At 54.5% G+C, this 18,269-nt stretch overlaps 1 protein-coding gene across 1 annotated transcript in view; it reads left to right on the top strand.

Annotated features, from left to right (window-relative positions):
- HMCN2 (hemicentin 2) overlaps positions 1-18,269 on the top strand; it is a 173,047-nt gene that overhangs the window by 48,262 nt on the left and 106,516 nt on the right. Inside the window, 7 exon segments of the mRNA XM_039461479.2 lie at positions 4,965-5,165; positions 5,808-5,903; positions 6,220-6,347; positions 7,224-7,368; positions 11,225-11,337; positions 11,440-11,599; positions 12,883-13,048. Of these exon segments, the coding sequence (XP_039317413.2) occupies positions 4,965-5,165; positions 5,808-5,903; positions 6,220-6,347; positions 7,224-7,368; positions 11,225-11,337; positions 11,440-11,599; positions 12,883-13,048 (1,009 nt within the window).

Genomic DNA, 18,269 nt, shown 5'->3' with positions numbered 1-18,269 from the left:
GAGGGAGGGGGAGGGGGGGAGGGGGAGGGGGAAAGAGAGAGAGGGGGAGGGGGGAAGAGAGAGAGGGAGAGGGAGGAAGAGAGAGAGGGAGAGGGAGGAAGAGAGAGAGGAGAGAGGGAGAGGGAGAGGGAGGAAGAGAGAGAGGGAGAGGGAGAGAGAGAGAGAGAGGAGAGAGAGAGAGGGAGAGGAAGAGAGAGAGAGAGGAGAGAGAGAGAGAGAGAGAATGAATGAATCTCAGAGAGAAGCCACAGTCTTGGAAGTAACAAGCCATTGCTTCTGCCCTATTCTACTCGTCCCACAGAGTGACCCTGGTGCAGTGTGTGTGAGAGGGGATATCCAAAGGTGTGAATACCAGGAGGCAGGGATCACTGGGACCAGCTTGGAGGCCCACTGCCAACAGTTTGGTCCAGCTCAGGATGAGACCTAAGCTCCAGTCTCATCTCTGGCCCCACCTATGTGCTTTGGTCTTTTCAAGGAGCCTCAGGTTCCCATCTGTAAAGTGAGGCTGACCGTACTGCTCCCCTCCTTGGGTTGCTGTGAGGATTCAGTGAAATCAAACCTGTTAGCACAGGGCTGGGGCCCATAGCGATTGCTCCATAGATGGGGGAGGGGTGATCATCCACTTGCTGCAGATGTGGAGTCTGAGTTCCTCGGTGGCCAGCACGTGGCCTTGGCTGTGACTTCTGGGATGTCTCAGTCCCAGGTCAGGGTTCTGAGCACTGGGACTTGCTCGGAAGCTGTGGGCACAGCTTCTTGGCACATGGAGCTGGGACGGATCAGGCTCCGAGTGTTTGTTGAGGCCATGGCGAGAGAAGCAGGTGCTGGAGTTCTAGAGAAGCGCAGAGAATCGAGAATGTGCTGGTCTGGGCTGAATGGGGCAGGCTGGGCCAGGGCTGGGTGGGGCGGCTGAGGAGGCTGAAGGCGGGCTGGGCTGTGGCTGGAGCAGGCCTAGGAAGGAGGGTCTGACCTGGGGGGTTGTGCTGCCTCAGAGTTGAGATCCTCTCAGGCTTGGAGTGCTCTTAGCCCTCCTTCACTTGTGCCACCATCCATTCCTCCAGCACAGGGTCACCAGGTACTTTTGTGCCAGGCCTTGTGCTGGGGACATAGGGCAGGTGAGACACCATGTCAGCCTTTGCGTTGCTCATGAGGTCAGGCAGAGAGAACAGAGGACAGGCAAGTAGCACACAGAGGGCACCAAGTGGCTGGAAGTTTGCATCCTCAGGGGCTGTGGGTGCCCAGAGAAGGCTAATCCAGTGCTGGGGACCAGGAAGGCTTCTTGAAGGAGGTGACATCTAAACTGAAACCAGAAGCACCCAGAAAGATGATGAGCTGGGGAACAGTGTTCCAGGCAAAGGGAATAGCATGTGCAGCCCTCCCCATGGCAAGAGAAGTGAGGCAGAGAGGGAGGGTGGGGAGGGGGCAGCAGGATAGCTGCCACCTGGTACCGGTCACTCCTGGCCTGGGGAGATGCAGAGGAGTTTGGGCTGTGCCCTAAGGGGGTGGCGAGAGGTTTCCCGGAGGAGGGCAGTATGTTCAGATGTTTCCACTGTGGCTGGGCCACCAGTGGCCTCTGGCCTTAACTTTAGGTCAGGGAAGGGATGGACAATGGCCCAGCACCTGTGCGTCTGGGGGGAGCTGGTCTGGCAGCGGCGGTGGGAAATGGAATTTCCTACCCATCTGGGTGGCAGCTGTGGTCCAGCCTTCCTGGCCGGGCTGGCAGAGGTCAGGAACGGGTGTGCACTGTGCCTGCTTCCTGCTGTTGAGCTGGAGGTGGCTTCCCGGTAGCGTCTGGGACATAGGAAGGAAGGCAGCCTCCTCCTCTGTGCCAGGAGGGCCTGCCCTTGCAGAGCAGCCTGTGAAGCGCTGGTGCATCATCTTCCGGGCCCAGCATGTGCCAGTCAGGAGTCCTGGCTCCATGCCCAGGTCTGCAGATACTTGCCTGCATTATTTACCTCTTAGAGTCTCTCTTTCCGCATCTGCGAAAGGGGAGGGTGGTAGCGGAACTGTGCTCATAGGGCCCCCGAGAGGCTTCCTGAGAATGTGCTTCACTCAGGGCTTGCGTGGAAGAAATAATCAATGCAGGTGGGCATCCTTCCCCAAAACCTGTGTCCAGGCTAGCTGAGCTGACCAGGGCCCAGTGAGGTGGGGTGACTGGTCACGTGGCTGGTGGCCTGACTGTGTGTGGCACCCCCTCCTGAGTCCCACAGCCCCTGAGCTGTGTGGTCTGTGCTTTACTTGATTCCTCTCTAAATGAATGTGTGTCCTCTTTTTTTTTTTTTTTTTTTTTTTTTGTTGTTGTTGTTGTTGTTGTTGTTGTTGAGAGGGAGTCTTGCTCTGTGGCCCAGGCTGGAGTGCAATAGCACGATCTCGGGTCACTGCAACCTCTGCCTCCTGGGTTCAAGTGATTCTCCTGCCTCAGCTTCCCAAGTAGCAGGGATTACAGGTATACACCACTATGCCTGGCTAATTTTTGTATTTTTTGTAGAGATGGGGTTTCACCATGTTGGCAAGCCTGGTCTTGAACTCCTGACCTCAGGTGATTCGCCCACCTTGGCCTCCCGAAGTGCTGGGATTACAGGTGTGAGCCACCGCGCCCGGCCTAAATGGATATGCCTCCTCTTTCTGTTCTCTCATTTCAGTCTCTGCTTCTTAGTCCCAACCTGGAAGCTCCTGGTTGCCAGGGGCTGACCGGGAAACAAGGAGACGTGCTGTTTTAGACACTAAAGATCCTCCGGCCGGCCTTGGGGGAGGGGAGCTGGGAAGAAATGGGCCAGGCTTTGTGACTAGGGGACAATGGCGAGGCAAATTCTCCATCGGGCACAGCAGGCATAGGCAGAAGGCCCTGCGCTTATAGGGGTCCGGGACACTTTTCTAATTTTGATTTCTTTTAAAATCAGAAGAAAAAAATGACCAACAGTGAATAGATAAAGACAAATCCAGCCTACATCATGCATGTCTTTGTGCCAGTGCAGTAATAAAAAATGAAATACGATTTTCCATGTTTTCTTTTTTTTTCTTTTTTGTTTTTTTTGTTTTTTTGTTTTTTTGGTTTTTTTTTAAGACAGCGTCTTGCTCTGTCACCAGGCTGGGGTGCAGTGGCGCAATCTCGGCTCACCGCAACCTCCGCCTCCTGGGTTCAAGTGATTCTTCCAGCTCAGCCTCCCAAGTAGCTGGGACCACAGGCGCGTGCCACCATGCCTGGCTAATTTTTTTGTATTTTTAGTAGAGACAGGGTTTCACCGTGTTGGCCAGGATGGTCTCGATCTCTTGACGTCGTGATCCACCCGTCTCGGCCTCCCAAAGTGCTGGGATTACAGGTGTAAGCCACCGTGCCTGGTCCGATTTTCCATGTTTTCTTACGGAGGCTGGGGCTGGGCTCTGCAGTTGGGCTGGGTGCAGCTGGGGAAGGTAGGATGTTGGGGTGTTCTGCTCAGGGCAGGTAGGGCCCGGTAGCAAAGCTGTACCCCTGGGGGCCAGGGCTCTGCAGGAACCATGACCTTGTATAGGGCGAGCTGAAGCAAAGGCTTTCTGGGATTCTGGGATCGTGAGCTTTGGCGACTGCCAGGCCCCGATGAGAAAGGGTGGTGTCTGAGGCTGGGTCCAAGACCGTCTTCCTCCTCACAGTAATTTTCCAAATTGTGTTTTTATCTCCCTGGAACTTCCCTAATCCCCAAGGCCAGGAGGGAAATTTGACATCATGGTTTGGATGGATGAAGGATATTTCTGGGGACAGATGGAAAGAACAAAGAGGCAGACGCTTTTCTATGGTGCCAGACTCAAAGGGTTAAACAAAACAAAACAAAACAAAAGGCCAGGGACCTCCTTGCTGCAGGGGCCTGTCTGGGGACAAGGACCAGAGGACAGCGCCCAGAGGCTGCGGAGGGAGAGACCTGCACCCACTTGGCTTGGAGCTGCCCCTGGCCTGCTGATGGAGAGATGCATCTTGAGTTTCTGTTTTGGGAACTAACTTGATTCTTTTTTTCTGCTTCTGATTATAAAAGTCAAATGATGCTTAGGAAAAAAGATTTGGAAGAAACACTGCAAGCTATTAGCAGTGGTTACCTTAGGGAAGGGTGTGGGATCTGGGGTGTGTGGAGGAAGAATTCGGAGAATTTCCACGCTTTGTGTATGTATTAGAATGTCTTATAACTCCTGGTGACCAGGACAGCCCTTGTTTAGTCGATTGTCCTGGGGTCACTATTAACGCAGCCCCTTTGCACTCCCGAGTGGCCCAGTTCAGGCCCTAATGTTAGGGTCATGTTATTTATAACCAGCAAGTTTTAATTCTGTGGTGGTGTTTGACATGCTCTTTACAAAAAAGTTCAGCCAACAGGGCAAGCTCTAGAGAAGAGGGTGAAGAAGACCGATAATCCCCCGTGACGCTGGCTGTTTGGGGTGGTGGCCACAGCAGGGGCTATGGAAATGACAGCTGAGTCCAGCCAGGTCCCCCTGGACATGCTGTCCTCTGCAGAAGTGGGCCTGGCTCAGGCCAGGGGATGAAGCATCCAAGGGAAGCTCAGGACCCCCCAAGAGGAAACCCCTGTGGCCCAGGAGGAGAGGAGGCGTAGGAGAGGGGCTGCAGGGGGTGAGTGAAGGCTCACCCTCAGCTCCTGTGTGAGTGGGTCATAATCAGACTCAGAAACACATCTTGCAGCCTCTTGGAGGGGTTTTCTGAGAAGTGTCGCAGCCAGAAGTGGGCATGTTGCTTCCCTGCACCTCTGGGGTCAAGCTAGGCCCTGAGACCCTACGTACCATCCCACGAGTCACTCCCTTTGCCTCATCCCAAGAGCTCTCCAGGGGTGGATGCCATTCAGCTCAGGTTGACCCTGGAGCCCTGGACAGGAGTTGGTCCCTAGGTTCGAAAGGGCAATGGTACGGGGGTGGGGGAGAGGAGAGGCAGTCCTAGGAGAGGCCGCTGAGCGGGTCCAGCTTCCAGGCAGGGTTGATGGGTCTCCTCCCTGCAGATGCACCCCGGCTGACGGAGCTGCCCCGGAACGTCACTGTGGAGCTGGGGAGTAGTGCCCTCCTGGCATGCCGGGCCACGGGCCGCCCGCCCCCGATGGTCACCTGGCACCGTGGAGACGGCCAGTCCCTGGGGTCCAGGCTGGGGCCCCGGCAGGGCAGCAGAACTCGGCAGCCGGACTCAGGAATGCTGTTCTTTGAAAGTAAGAGATTGAGGCTGGGGCAGGGTGGGCAGGGAGACAGGATGGCTTCCCACACCCTAAACCCCCAGGCCGGGTGGCTGGGTGGCCAGGTGACCGGGAGCAGGACCCTGACCCCCAGCGCTGACCATGGAGCAGGCTGATGCGGGGTCACACTTTGGCCGGGTGGCTCTGGCCAAGTCATTCCACTCTTCTGGTCCTGGTCATAATCATGACTGAAACCTGTCACCTGCCTGGCTGATTAAAGCCACTTTATGGGGCTGCTGTGTGGATCGTTCTTGCCACATGCTAACTATCACACACGTGTAAGCCACGATGATTACCGTAATTACCACTGTGGCTACCCACCTCCCACTTTACCACACACAAGGCCCGAGGTGAGCACGTTGTCGACCCCTCCCCATCACTCTACAAGGTACAGGCCAATTACCCCCATTCCATAGATGAGCAGACTGAGGCTTTCTCACCCCTCCAGGGTCCAGCTGTGTCCCTCACCCCTTCCCTCTCTGCCATCCCAGGCTTCCCTCCCGAACCTCCTAAGGCCGGGCCATGCCGAGGGCTCTCTCTGCACTGGGGAGCTGGAGCCTGTGGAGGCTGTGGCTGTGGTGTGCCCTGGCAGTCACACTTGTCTCTCATGCCTCTCAGGTGTGGCCCCAGAAGACCAGGCCCTGTATGTCTGTGAAGCTAGAAATGTCTTTGGGAAGGTCCAGGCCGAGGCCCGGCTCATCGTCACTGGTCACGGTTCGCTGGTGGATCTGAGAGCCCTGGGAGGTGGGAGGTGGGAGGTGGGAGGTGAGAAGCAGGCGCTCCCCAGGGGCACAGCAAGGCCATGGGCACCTCCAGGGAGCCTCTCCTGGCCCATCTGTTGGAACAAACGAGTCCACAGCCAAACTCCCCAAGAGCAGCACCTGTACCCCTGTGTCCTGGGCAGTCCTGAGGATCCTGTGACTCTTCAGGGTCCCCAATTCTGATGTATCTCTCAGTTCCCTGGGGAGGAAGAGGGGAACAAGTGCCTCAGGGCACTTATCGTGGCTGACACCAGCTCCTCTCCCCACAGCCCCCCCACAGATCGCCGGCAGCGCCCCCACCATCCGTGTCCTGGAGGGGCAGCCCGTGTCCCTGCCCTGCATCATCCTGGCCGGGCGGCCCCTCCCAGAAAGGCATTGGCTCAAGGCCGGCCAGCCTGTGAGTGCTGGGCTCCTCTGGGTGCAGTGGGCAGTGGCACCTGGGGAAGGAGGGGATTGTCACAGCCACGCCTTGGTCTCTGCTTGGCTGCTTCCCTTCCTGGAAGTGTCCTCTTCCTTCTTTTGGCCTCATTTTGGAACCTTCTCTGATAATGCGCTGATGCCGTTTGTTGCCCTCTAAAGTCCTGCCGGCTGTCACATCGGTCATCGCTGCTGGGTCCCTGGGAGCTCTGTGGTGGAATCCTGTGCTCCAGGAGAGCTGTGCACCGGGGATCAGGGATTCTGTGGGGCCCAGTCTCAATGCAGTGGTCTCCCCAGTTCTTACGGTTCCAGAGCAGGGATGTGCCCTGTACAGCTTAATATCTGCCCCAGATACCAGTGCATGGCTGAACGCACGGGGGTTGCCTAATCCATCAGTTCGCGTCCATGTGGTTTTCTTGGTGTTCCTCTGTTTGGCCTCTCCTATCAACTCTTTCATTACCTCTTCCCTTTCCTCAATTCTGCTGCCTGGTCTCAGACACACCGGGTCCCTGTGCCCTGCAGGCTGCAAAGAGGCGCCTTCCCAACACTGCATTCCCAGGAGAGACTCTCATGGGCCCAGCTTGGGTCAGGCTCACCCTGGTCCAGGTGGCCAAGGGAGAGGTGGGGTCAGGGTGTGCAGGGGTCAGACCTACCCACCCTGCAGGGTCCGTCGGGGGCTTGATTGGGCACCCAGGCTGGGGACTCACAGAGCTCCTCAGCCTTCTCTGAGCCCCCGGCCTCTCAGTCCTGCCTGCTCCCTGCTGGCCTGGTGGGCGGCATAGTTTCCTAAGGATTCTCTCTCAGCTGCCTCTGAATGAGGCCCGAGGCTAAGCTGGCTCTTCCTCACCCCCACCAGCTCCCAGTTGGCAGCCGGCATTCCGTCCGAGCAGATGGCAGCCTGCACCTTGACCGGGCATTGCAGGAACACGCGGGGAGGTACAGCTGCGTGGCCACCAACACCGCTGGCTCTCAGCGTCGGGACGTGGAGCTGGTGGTCCAGGGTGAGTCCCGGGGCCTCCAAGGTGGGGGTCGTGGGGCAAGGAACATGATGGGGTAGGGAATGTGCAGAGGTAACCTGATCTCGAATGCCTTTGCTTTACACACTGCACAAGCAATACATACTCTCTGTGGGAAAACTAGGGATTTTACAAGTTAAAAAAAAATTCTCATAATACCAGTAGCTAAGAATAACCAGGTTTTACATTTTGACATGTATCTTTTCGTGCTCTCTCCACACACACTCTCTCCATATCACACACGCCTATATGTAGTATATACATCCACTGTGTATACATGGAATATATATTCTTTATGCATGATACATACAGCATCATTGTATGTTTTTTATATAAATTATACAGAAGTTATCTATCATCTGTCTATCATCTATCCATCTAATCTATCTACCTGTTTACAAACCTATTTAAAAACCAGATCGGACCACATGCTGTCATTGTCTCACCACTTACGTGTTTCCTGGTCAGTATGTTATGGCTGTTCTGTTTTCTGTCAATTAAGATTCAGAAGCATCAATTTAGTAAGGGGATAATGGTGTCCCCTGATTATCTAATTATCTGATCATCTGTACTCTCCTGAGTCCCCCCCCACCCCCCGCTGCCCTGGGCATGAACAGCCTCGTGCTTACACATTGCAGGTGACCTCGTACCTAAGTGACCAAGTCTTTCCTTAGGATAAACCCATTCGTGTGGATTCGGTTTTGCGTCACAGGGATCATATGTTTTTGGAATTTTTAGTGTTTTGCCCAACTGCTCTCCTGCCCACAGCGCTGGGTTCTTTTGTTCACTCAACCGGCGAACCACTGTGAAAACTAAATGTGGTTATATTTTGTGATTTACCGAGTATGTTTATATCTTCTTTATTCTCATTTGTTTTATGAAACCACCAAGGACTTCGTGGGAAGAATGCTCGTTCCCCATTTTATAGTGGGGAGCCAAAGTTCAGAAGGGCTGGGCTGAGGACTCGGGTGTGATTCCGGGTGCCACCTCCTCGTAATTCCAGATCCAAATCACTGTCCAGGGTTGAGTGTGTACCACATGCCAGGTGTCTGCTGGTTTCTATATGTGATTCCACTCAGTGTCACCCCCTAACTTCCCACTGTGCCCCGCACAGCCACTTCTGCGGGGTTGACATGAGCAGGCTCAGTCTCTCCTGGCTCAGTTCATTTCCATTTAACAAATATGTGTGGACCTCTGCTGGCTTTGGCCACCTGGGAGTCCAGAAGGCCATTTTCCTCCTAAAGGAGCTCCCAGTGCTGGCGTCAGAGCCCCTGGCTTCCAGACTCCCCTCCTGGCTTCTCCATGCCTAGTTGCCCCTCCCTCAATCCCCTTAGGGTCCCCCGTTTTCAAGCCTGGGAATCTGAGTGGTGCCCAGGGTGGATGTGACACTGTTTTGAAGCTCACTGTGTTCCAAAAGCTCTGCTCGTCTGTCCGTTCCAGAAGGGATGACCAGGGAATTGGGGTTAAATTCGCTTTTGTGCTGAGCAGGGAATATGGGCACCAAAAGATGAAGTGATTTATCTGGACCCCCAGAGCAGTGAGTCAGCGCAGCTGGTTCCCAAGCACATGCTACCTGTTTGGGGAAGGCAGACTGACAACGGCAGGCAGTGGTGGCTGCAGATATTGTGCCATTTTTATTTGCCTGTTGAAAGCTTTTATTTTTTAAATTTTTATTTATTTATTTTTGAGACCGAGTTACACTGTCACCAAGCCTGGAGTGCAGTGGTGCAATCTTGACTCTCTGCAACCTCCACCTCCTGGCCTCAAGGGATTCTCCTGCCTCAGCTTCCCGAGTAGCTGGGATTACAGGCATGTGCCACTACGCCCAGCTAATTCTTATATTTTTAGTAGAGGCGGGGTTTCACCATGTTGGCCAGGATGGTCTCAAACTCCTGACCTCAGGTGATCTGCCCGCCTCAGCCTCCCAGAGTGCTGAGATTACAGGGTGTGAGCCACCACGCCCGGCCTGATAGCTTTTAAAATTGTCAAATATACATAAAATAACTTGTATTGTTTTGATGATGTTTAGGTGTGCAATGGTGTTACTACATTCACACTGTTGTGTGACTATCCCCACTGTCCATCTCCAGAACTTTCTCACCATCCTGAACTGAAACTCCGTCCCCATTAGACATTAACTCCCCATTCCCCTCTCTCCTCAGCCCCCGGGAGCTGCCCTTCTACCTCTGATCTCTATGACCTGGCCCATTCTAGGGACTTCATAAAAGTGGAATCATGCAGGATTTGTCCTCCTATGTCTGGCTGATTTCACTTAGCAGGTTTTTAAGGTTCAGCCATGGTGTAGCATGTGTTAGAATTTTACTCCTTTTAAAAAAAACAGGCTGGACTTTTTTTTTTTTTTTTTTTTTGAGATGGAGTTTCGCTCTTGTTACCCAGGCTGGAGTGCAATGGCACCATCTCGGCTCACCGCAACCTCCGCCTCCTGGGTTCAGGCAATTCTCCTGCCTCAGCCTCCTGAGTAGCTCGGATTACAGGCATGTGCCACCATGCCCAGCTACTTTTTTGTATTTTTAGTAGAGACGGGGTTTCACCATATTGACCAGGATGGTCTCGATCTCTTGACCTCGTGATCCACCCGCCTCGGCCTCCCAAAGTGCTGGGATTACAGGCTTGAGCCACCGCGCCTGGCCTTAGGCTGGACTTTTAAGAGCAGTTTAAGTTTATAGAAAAATTGAGCAGAAGGTACAAAGATTTCCCACATACCCCGGCCCCACTGTGCGTAGCCTTCCTCACTGTCAACTCCCTGACGAGCGGCCCCATTGTTACCATTGAGGACATGATGTCATCACTCCAAATCCCAGAATTTACACTTGGGTTCCCTCTTGGTGTTTTTTATTTTTATTTTTATTATTTTGAAACACAGTCTTGCTCTGTGGCCCACACTGGAGTCCAGTGGCGTCATCTCAGCTCACTGCAACTTCCACCTCCTGGGTTCAAGCAATTCTCTTTCCTCAGCCTCCCAAGTAGCTGGGACTACAGGTGCCCACCACCAGGCCCAGCTAATTTTTGTATTTTTAATAGAGATGGAGTTTCACCATGTTGGCCAGACTGGTCTCAAGCTCCTGACCTCAGGTGATCCACCCATCTCCGCCTCCCAGAGTGCTGGGATTACAGGCGTGAGCCACCACACCCGACCCTTGGTGTTGTTTATGTTGTGGGTTTGGATAAATGCTTAGCGAAGTGGATCTGCCACTGCAGTATCACCCAGAGAAGCTTCACTGCTCTAACAGTCCTCAGGGCTCTGCCTCTTCATTCCTCCCCGCCCAACCCTGGCAACCGCTGATCTTATTGTTGTTTCCATAGTTTTGTCTTTTCTTTCTTCTTCTTCTTTTTTTTTTTGGAGACAGAGTCTCACTCTGTTGCCCAGGCTGGAGTGCAGTAATGCGATCTTGGCTCACTGCAACCTCTGCCTGCCAGGTTCAAGCAATTCTTATGCTTCAGCCTCCTGAGTAGTTGGAATTACAGGTGCCCGCCACCACACCTGGCTAATTTTTGTGTTTTTAGTAGAGACGGAGTTTCACCATGTTGGCCAGGCTGGTCTTGAACTCCTGACCTCAAGTGATCCTCCTGCCTCAGCTTCCCAAAGTGCTGGGATTACAGGCGTGAGGCCCTGCATCCGGCTGCTTTGCCTTTTCTAGAATGTCATACTGTTGGAGTTAATTTCCTTCCTTTTGGGGGCTGAATAGTCTTCCCTTGTGCACACACACCACATGTTGTGTGTCCATGCGTCGCTGATGGACATTTGGGTTGCTTTGCCTTTTGGCCGCTGTGAATGAGGCTGCTATGAACCTCGGCTTTGACACTGGTTTGTTCATAACAGTGCCACCTAGAATCCATCCCACTGCCACCCACCACATCACCAATGAAGGGGTTCCTGCCTCTCTCCCCTGCGTCGCTTCAGGAGTTCCTGCCCCCACCATCACCTGGACCAAGGTAGGCATTACTTGTTACCAAGAGGTAACCGGAGGGGTGGGCCCATTGTGTCACGGGGTGGAGCTGTGGGCTCTGCTGACGTCACCTGTGCCTCTGCCCTAGGAAACCAATGCCCTGACCTCCGGAGGTCCCCTCTACAATGTGAGTGAGGAGGGCACCCTGCTCATCACCCAGCCGTCCGCCCAGGACGCAGGGGCCTATGTCTGCACGGCCACCAACACCGTGGGCTTCTCCAGTCAGGAGATGCGGCTTTTTGTCAACAGTGAGTGATGGCAGCCCTGCCCGGGACAGGGGCTCAGTGGATGTGAAGACAGAGAGTCCCAGCTCAGCCCTGTGGAGCCTGACGGGGAAGCTGTCACATCAGCAAGTCTTGCAGAGTTCCGTGGCTCTGCACGGGACCCACACCCCCAGTAGCCCCCTCACCCGCCTCTCTCTGCCCCAGACCCTCTGGCCTCCTTTCCGTTTCTGGAACGGTCCATCCTGCCTGTGCACATGCAGTTCCTTCTGCTTGGAATGCCGTTCCGTCACCTCTGGGCCCAGCTGACTGCTCCCATCTGTTAGCTGTCAGCAATCCCCCGTCCCCTAGGCTGGTCAAGTCACCTTGCTGTAAACCATGGAGTATCCCCTTCCTAGCACCCATCACAGCTGGGGTGCAATACTTTATCCCATAGGGAGCTTTTTGGTACCAGTGTTACCCAAGGACCCTGAAGGCTGGGAGGATGGGGCAGGGCTGGCACTCCCTAAATACGTCTGGGAGGAGTGGGCACATGTACAAGCCAGGTTTTTTCTCTCACAGACCCTCAGGATCAGTATGTTTATATTACAAATATTTCTTAATGGGGGAGCATTTCCTCTCTGACCTCCAAACGTATGGGGAAACACAGGAGGGCTAGGTGGGTTTTGATGTCCCGGCTGGCTAGCTTGTTTCATTATTGCTGCTCATGGAGCAAGTGCCTTCCTTGTATGAGCTAGAAAGACGGAGGAGGGCAGGGAGGAGGAGGGAAGGGTACTGTGCAGTCTCTGCCGTCAAGGGGTCTTCAGCTTAATGTGAGAAAGAAGTGACCCGCCCAGATTGCCATAAATCCCTGACCGGGGAGGTCTCTCAGGACCGGGAGGTCCGGAGGGGAGGGTCTGTGCATTCTTTGGTGGCTGATATCGTAGGAATAAATGAATGAGCACGAGGAGAAGGTAGAGAGGAGGAGGAGTTCAGAGTCTGCCAGAATGTCCCTGGGGAAGGGACGGCAGGATGAAGAGAAGCCAGAGGGAGACACAGACCTGGGGCAGGAGGGACCGGGTCAGGGTCCTCAGAGCAAGATGGTGGTAGGGAAGTGGGTGGGGGAGAACTGAGCAAAAACCCTGGGACCTGGATCTCACCGGCAGCCTGCCCTCTTCCTCTTCTGACAGCCACACCCACCCCTGGACCTCCTGAGCGTCAGGGTCGCAGCACCAGCTCTGCTTCCTGGTAGAGCCGCCCCATGGCCCAGGGCACCCATGGACCCCTTTCCCCTCTGCCCCGCTGATAGGCCCTGCTTCCTCTCCCCGCAGCCAAGCCCAGGCTTCGTATGAATGGATCACATGATGCAGATGTGCCTATGAGAGTCACGGCGAAGGCTGGCGAAGAGGTGACCCTGGACTGCGAGGCCCAGGGCTCCCCACCTCCCCTGGTCACCTGGATGAAGGACTCCCACCCTCTGCCACCCACCACCAACAGGTAACCCCAGGCCGTGGCCTCAAGTCAGGAAGGGACAGAGCTTAGGGCTGGAGGGAAACCTGCCTCAAGGTGACCAGTGACCCGGCAGGGGTCTTGGACCCTGCAGACTCTCCCGTAGGATGCTCCTGGGCTTCCACACAGGGGGCTGCTATCCATGGGCCCCCAGAAGCCTAGAAGGGGCCTCTAGAGGGTGCCTGGAAGCCCAGGGTGAGAATTCCCATCTGAAATCACGCCCATGGGGCACCTTGGGTGCCAGCTGCTGGGCATTGCCTGCAGGATCCGTTTAATCTGCACAGCCACCCTTGATATCTGACAGGACACTGACGCTCAGCCAGGGAGTGAGCTGCTCACCATCACCCGGCTAGGCAAGAGCAAAGCCAGGGCTGGGACCACATCCCCACCATGACACACTCCACCCCCACGCCTGCTCGGCAGGACCAGGTGTCTGGCGGCTGAGCTGTCTGACTCAGCTGCTCCCGGTCCGATCCTGGGAGTGGGCGGACAGGGAGGTGGCTGGCTTGGGTGTCCTTCAAAGCCACGCCGTGCCCCCCAGGAGGGGATGCGGGGGATGCTAGGGCCCTTGCCCCTGGCTGGGGGGTTCTGTGGCTCAGGCTGGTGACATCAGCTCTGGCAGGGTCTTTGAGATGTTCCAGAACCAGAAGGTCTCAGAGCAGCCTGTTCTGTAATGCATCCCCCCCCAATCCACATGTCAGTGCCTCTCAGAACATGTGTGGTGAGTCCTGCCCATCCTTGCAGCAGGGCACTCTTGAAGGTGGTGGGGGCCCAGGGAGCTGGCCCTAGGCAGCATCTCCAGGGCTCCCCATGCCCTGTTGGTATCACTGCAGCTCTATGTTGTGGGGTAGGGGTGTGCTGGGGGCTTCGGGAGCTCACAGCTCCGCCAGAAAGCCTGGTCCTCGCTCCTCGGCTGGGTGGTGGCCCTCAGCCAGAGGATGCATGTTGATTTATGGCTTGTTACTGAAACGGGAACCGAAACGGGAACCGCATTCTCATTTGTTCACCCCTCCTCACCGTGGTGCATTAATGGGTCAGCCGGGAGCTGTAAATTTGCGAAAGCCTCTTTTGCAATCCCAGGGTTTTGTGTGTTCCTTCTCTCTTGCCCTCTTCACTTCATGCTGGCTTACAGTTTTCTTTCCAAATTTGGGAGATTTGGGAGTTTATCTAAAAGAGGAGGAAAATATGCTGAGGGTGGGTGGGGTTAAGTGCTCAGGACCTGGAGCTCCCCAGAGCCAGTGCTGATGATCTTTTTTATTTTATTTTTTTCTAAAGACGGGGTTTCACCATGTTGGTCAGGCTGGTCTTGAACTACCGACCTCAGGTGATCCACCCGCCTTGGCCTCCAAAGTGCTTGGATTAAAGGCGTGAGCCACCATGCCCGGCCCAGTGCTGATGATCGATCTGCCTGCTCCCTTCTTAGTTGTGTGACCCTGGGTGGCCACTGGCTCCCCTTAGCCTGTCCCTCCATCTGCAAGGTGGATGTTATTTAAATAGCGCCCTTGTGGGTTAATGTTGGATGTGCAGTGCTTAGGAAGTCAGATGTGCTGAAAAATCGCTCCTTTTCATGTTATTTCCCTGCTGTTGCTGTCCACAAACTGAGACATCATCGCCAGCTTTTACAAATTTATCCTGTCCTACCACACCTGTTACCTCAATTCTCACCCATTTTTTAAATGTAAAAGCTTTAAGGCTGGGTAAGGTGGCTCAGCACTTTGGGAGGCCGAGGTGGACAGATTAGGATAGCAGGAGTTCGAGACCAGCCTGGCCAAGATGGTGAAACCCTGTCTTTACTAAAAGTACAAAAATTAGCTGGGTATGGTGGCAGGCACCTACAATCCCAGCTACTTGGGAGGCTGAGGCAGAGAATTGCTTGAACCTGGGAGGTGGAGGTTACAGTGAGCTGAGATCGTGCCATTGCACTCTAGGCTGGGTGACACGAGCAAGACTCCATCTCCAAAAGAAAAGTTTTATTGACATATAATTCACATACTGCATCATTTGCTTATTTAGAGTACACTGTTTGATGTTTTTTAGTATGTTTGGACTTGTGCAACCATTACTAGAACCAATTTTAGAACATGTTCATCACTTTCCCAAAAAAACTTCATATCAGCGGCAGCCACCACACGCCCATTCCTGCCCTATTCCCACGGCAGCTCTGACTGCCACTAATCTGCTTTCTGCCCATTCTGGACATTTCATATAAATGGAATTGCATGTGGCCTTTCATGTCTGGCTTCTGTCACCTAACTTCATGTCATCCAGGTTCATACATGTTGTAGCCAGATTAGTGCCTGCCTCCTTCTAATGGCCGAGCAGTGTCCCGTCGTGTGGGTGGCTTGTCCCATTGCTCGGGTGGCTCACCTGTTGTGTATCCACTCATCCGTTGATGGGCACTGGGGCTGTTTCCACCTTTTGGTGACTGTGAATACCCTCACTTTTTTTTTTTTTTTTTTTTTTTTTGAGACAGAGTCTCACTCTTGTTGCTCAGGCTGGAGTGCAGTGGCACGATCTCAGCTCACTGCAGCCTCCACCTCCCGGGTTCAAGGGATTCTCCTGTCCCAGCCTCCTGAGTAGCTGGAATTACAGGCACCTGCTACCATGCCCAGCTAATTTTTGTAGTTTTGGTAGAGGTGGGGTTTTACCACGTCGGTCAGGCTGGTCTCAAACTCCTAGCCTCAGGTGATCCACCCGCCTTGGCCTCCCGAAGTGCTGGGATTACAGGCGTGAGCCACTGCGCCCGGCCATAGCCTCACTTTTGATTGTGCTTGAAGCTTTGTAGACTCTGGGTACTCTGGTTCCCTCCCTGCCCCACACAGCAGTGTCCACACACACAACCGCACTCAGCCTCTTGCAGACACACCACACCCGCCGTCCCTCAGTGACTCGACAAGAATGTCACAGAGACTTAACTTTTTTTTTTTTTTTTTTTTTGAGACGGAGTTTCGCTCTTGTTACCCAGGCTGGAGTGCAATGGCGCGATCTCGGCTCACCGCAACCTCCGCCTCCTGGGTTCAGGCCATTCTCCTGCCTCAGCCTCCTGAGTAGCTGGGATTACAGGCACGCACCACCATGCCCAGCTAATGTTTTGTATTTTTAGTAGAGACGGGGTTTCACCATGTTGACCAGGTTGGTCTCGATCTCTCGACCTTGTGATCCACCCGCCTCGGCCTCCCAAAGTGCTGGGATTACAGGCGTGAGCCACCGCGCCCGGCCGAGACTTAACTTTTTAAGTTAAGTGGAAAACACAGTGAGGCTTTCTGTCTGTCTGCTTCCCCTCCCCTCTCCCCCCTCCCCCTCCTCCTCTTCCTTACATCCTCTTCCTCTCCCCCCATTTCCCCCTCCCCTCTCCCTCCTCCCCCTCCTCCTCTTCCTTACATCCTCTTCCTCTCCCCCCATTTCCCCCTCCCCTCTCCCTCCTCCCCCTCCTCCTCTTCCTTACATCCTCTTCCTCTCCCCCCCATTTCCCTCTTCCCTCTCCCTCCTCCCCCTCCTCCTCTTCCTTACATCCTCTTCCTCTTCCCCCCCATTTCCCTCTTCCCTCTCCCTCCTCCTCCTCCCTTTCTTCTTCCTTCTCTTCCGCTCCCCCTTGCCTTCCTCATCCTTCCTTCTCCAAGGATGTCCCCAGGCTCAGCCTCAAAGCTGCCCTCTGGAAGCTGGAGAACTTACCTGGATGATAACAGCTGATGAGTCATAGATGAGAGGGGCCAGCCGCCCCCCACAGCCCTCCTCTGCTCCCTTGCTCCTCTTTTGGCTGAGTTGCCCCGAGGACAGGGCTCCATGGCAGCCCCTTCTTCTGTCCGTGGGGAATTCTGTGGTGTTGTCAGGGCTGAGAGCCCAGATGTGCTAAGCCTCCGAGGCCCCCTCCATTCCCCCTGGGCCAGGGGTGGCCCTCTCTTGCCAGTGCCCTGGAGGTGGGTGGGGTGATTGGCACTGTGCCCAGGGCACTGAGGAGGAAACAGAAACACATGGGGTGTGACGTGGAACCTGACCCTGCAGCTCCTGGGGCTGGGCCTGGACACACACACACAGACATGCAGACACGCACAGACACACGCACAGGGACACACGTGTCAGGCAGGCCACTGCTCTCTGAACCCTTAGGTATCTTGGGCCCCCTGAGTCAGCGAGTTCTAACAGAGGAAGCATCCTAGGAGCCTGAGAAGCCATGAAGTTCTGAGCCACCCAGAACCCAGGGACATCCCCATCCCTTCGGAGTGGCTCTGGTCCTGGTAGGCGATGTTCTAGAAGTAAATCTCATGCATCTTATATTCTGTCCTCATCCTGGATTCCTTTCCTCTTTTACCCATTTCTCAGTTCATCCTGGCCCACGTCACTCGCTTTTCCTTTTCCTTTTTATTTTTTTTGAGATGGAATCTCACTCTGTTGCCAGGCTGAAGTGCAACGGCATAATCTTGGCTCACTGCAATCTCCGCCTCCCGGGTTCAAGCAATTCTCCTGCCTCAGCCTCCTGAGCAGCTGGGACTTCAGGCACACACCACCACACCTGGCTAATTTTTTGTATTTTTAGTAGAGATGGGTTTCACCATGTTGGTCAGGATGGTCTCGATCTCCTGACCTCGTGATCCACCCGCCTCAGCCTCCCAAAGTGCTGGGATTAAAGGCGTGAGCTACTGTGCCCGGCCTGCTTTTCCTTTTAAAGGGCAAAGTCACATTCCAGGGCACTCAGCTCCCATCATTGCTAGGCCATCGCTGTGTGTGGGGCCCAGCCATGTTGCCAGCTCTCTCGGTCATAAATGAGACTGTTGGAGCCACTTTGCGCAAGGCTCCTTTTCATCTCGTGGGTCGGTTCCTTGGGGGATGATCCCAAAAGCCAACAGTGAAGCTCAAGGGTGGGAGTGGTCACTGAGGGCTTCTTTCCTGTGGGACTTGTTTTTGAAAAAGACATTCAAGTTGTAAATTCACAATTGAAGTCAGCAGCATCGACTGAGCGATATCCTGTGCCCAGGACTGTGTCGAAGCCTCGGAGACACAAGACATGGGCTTGGGCTGGGTGTGAGGTCAGGTGGCAGAAGATCTAGGGTCCCATCCCAACTTCACCCCAGCTTGCCCATTGATCTTGAGCAAGACCCTTCCCCTCTCCCCTCCCTGGGCCTCAGTCTTTCCATTTGAGAAATGAGAGAGTTGAACAGGCGATGGCGGCCAGAGAGCATCTCAGGGCCCTGGCCCCATGATTCAGCCCAGG

This window comes from Saimiri boliviensis, chromosome 2 (assembly GCF_048565385.1).
Source record: "Saimiri boliviensis isolate mSaiBol1 chromosome 2, mSaiBol1.pri, whole genome shotgun sequence".
Lineage (NCBI taxonomy): Eukaryota > Metazoa > Chordata > Mammalia > Primates > Cebidae > Saimiri > Saimiri boliviensis.
This window is presented reverse-complemented; position numbering and strand designations above follow the sequence as displayed.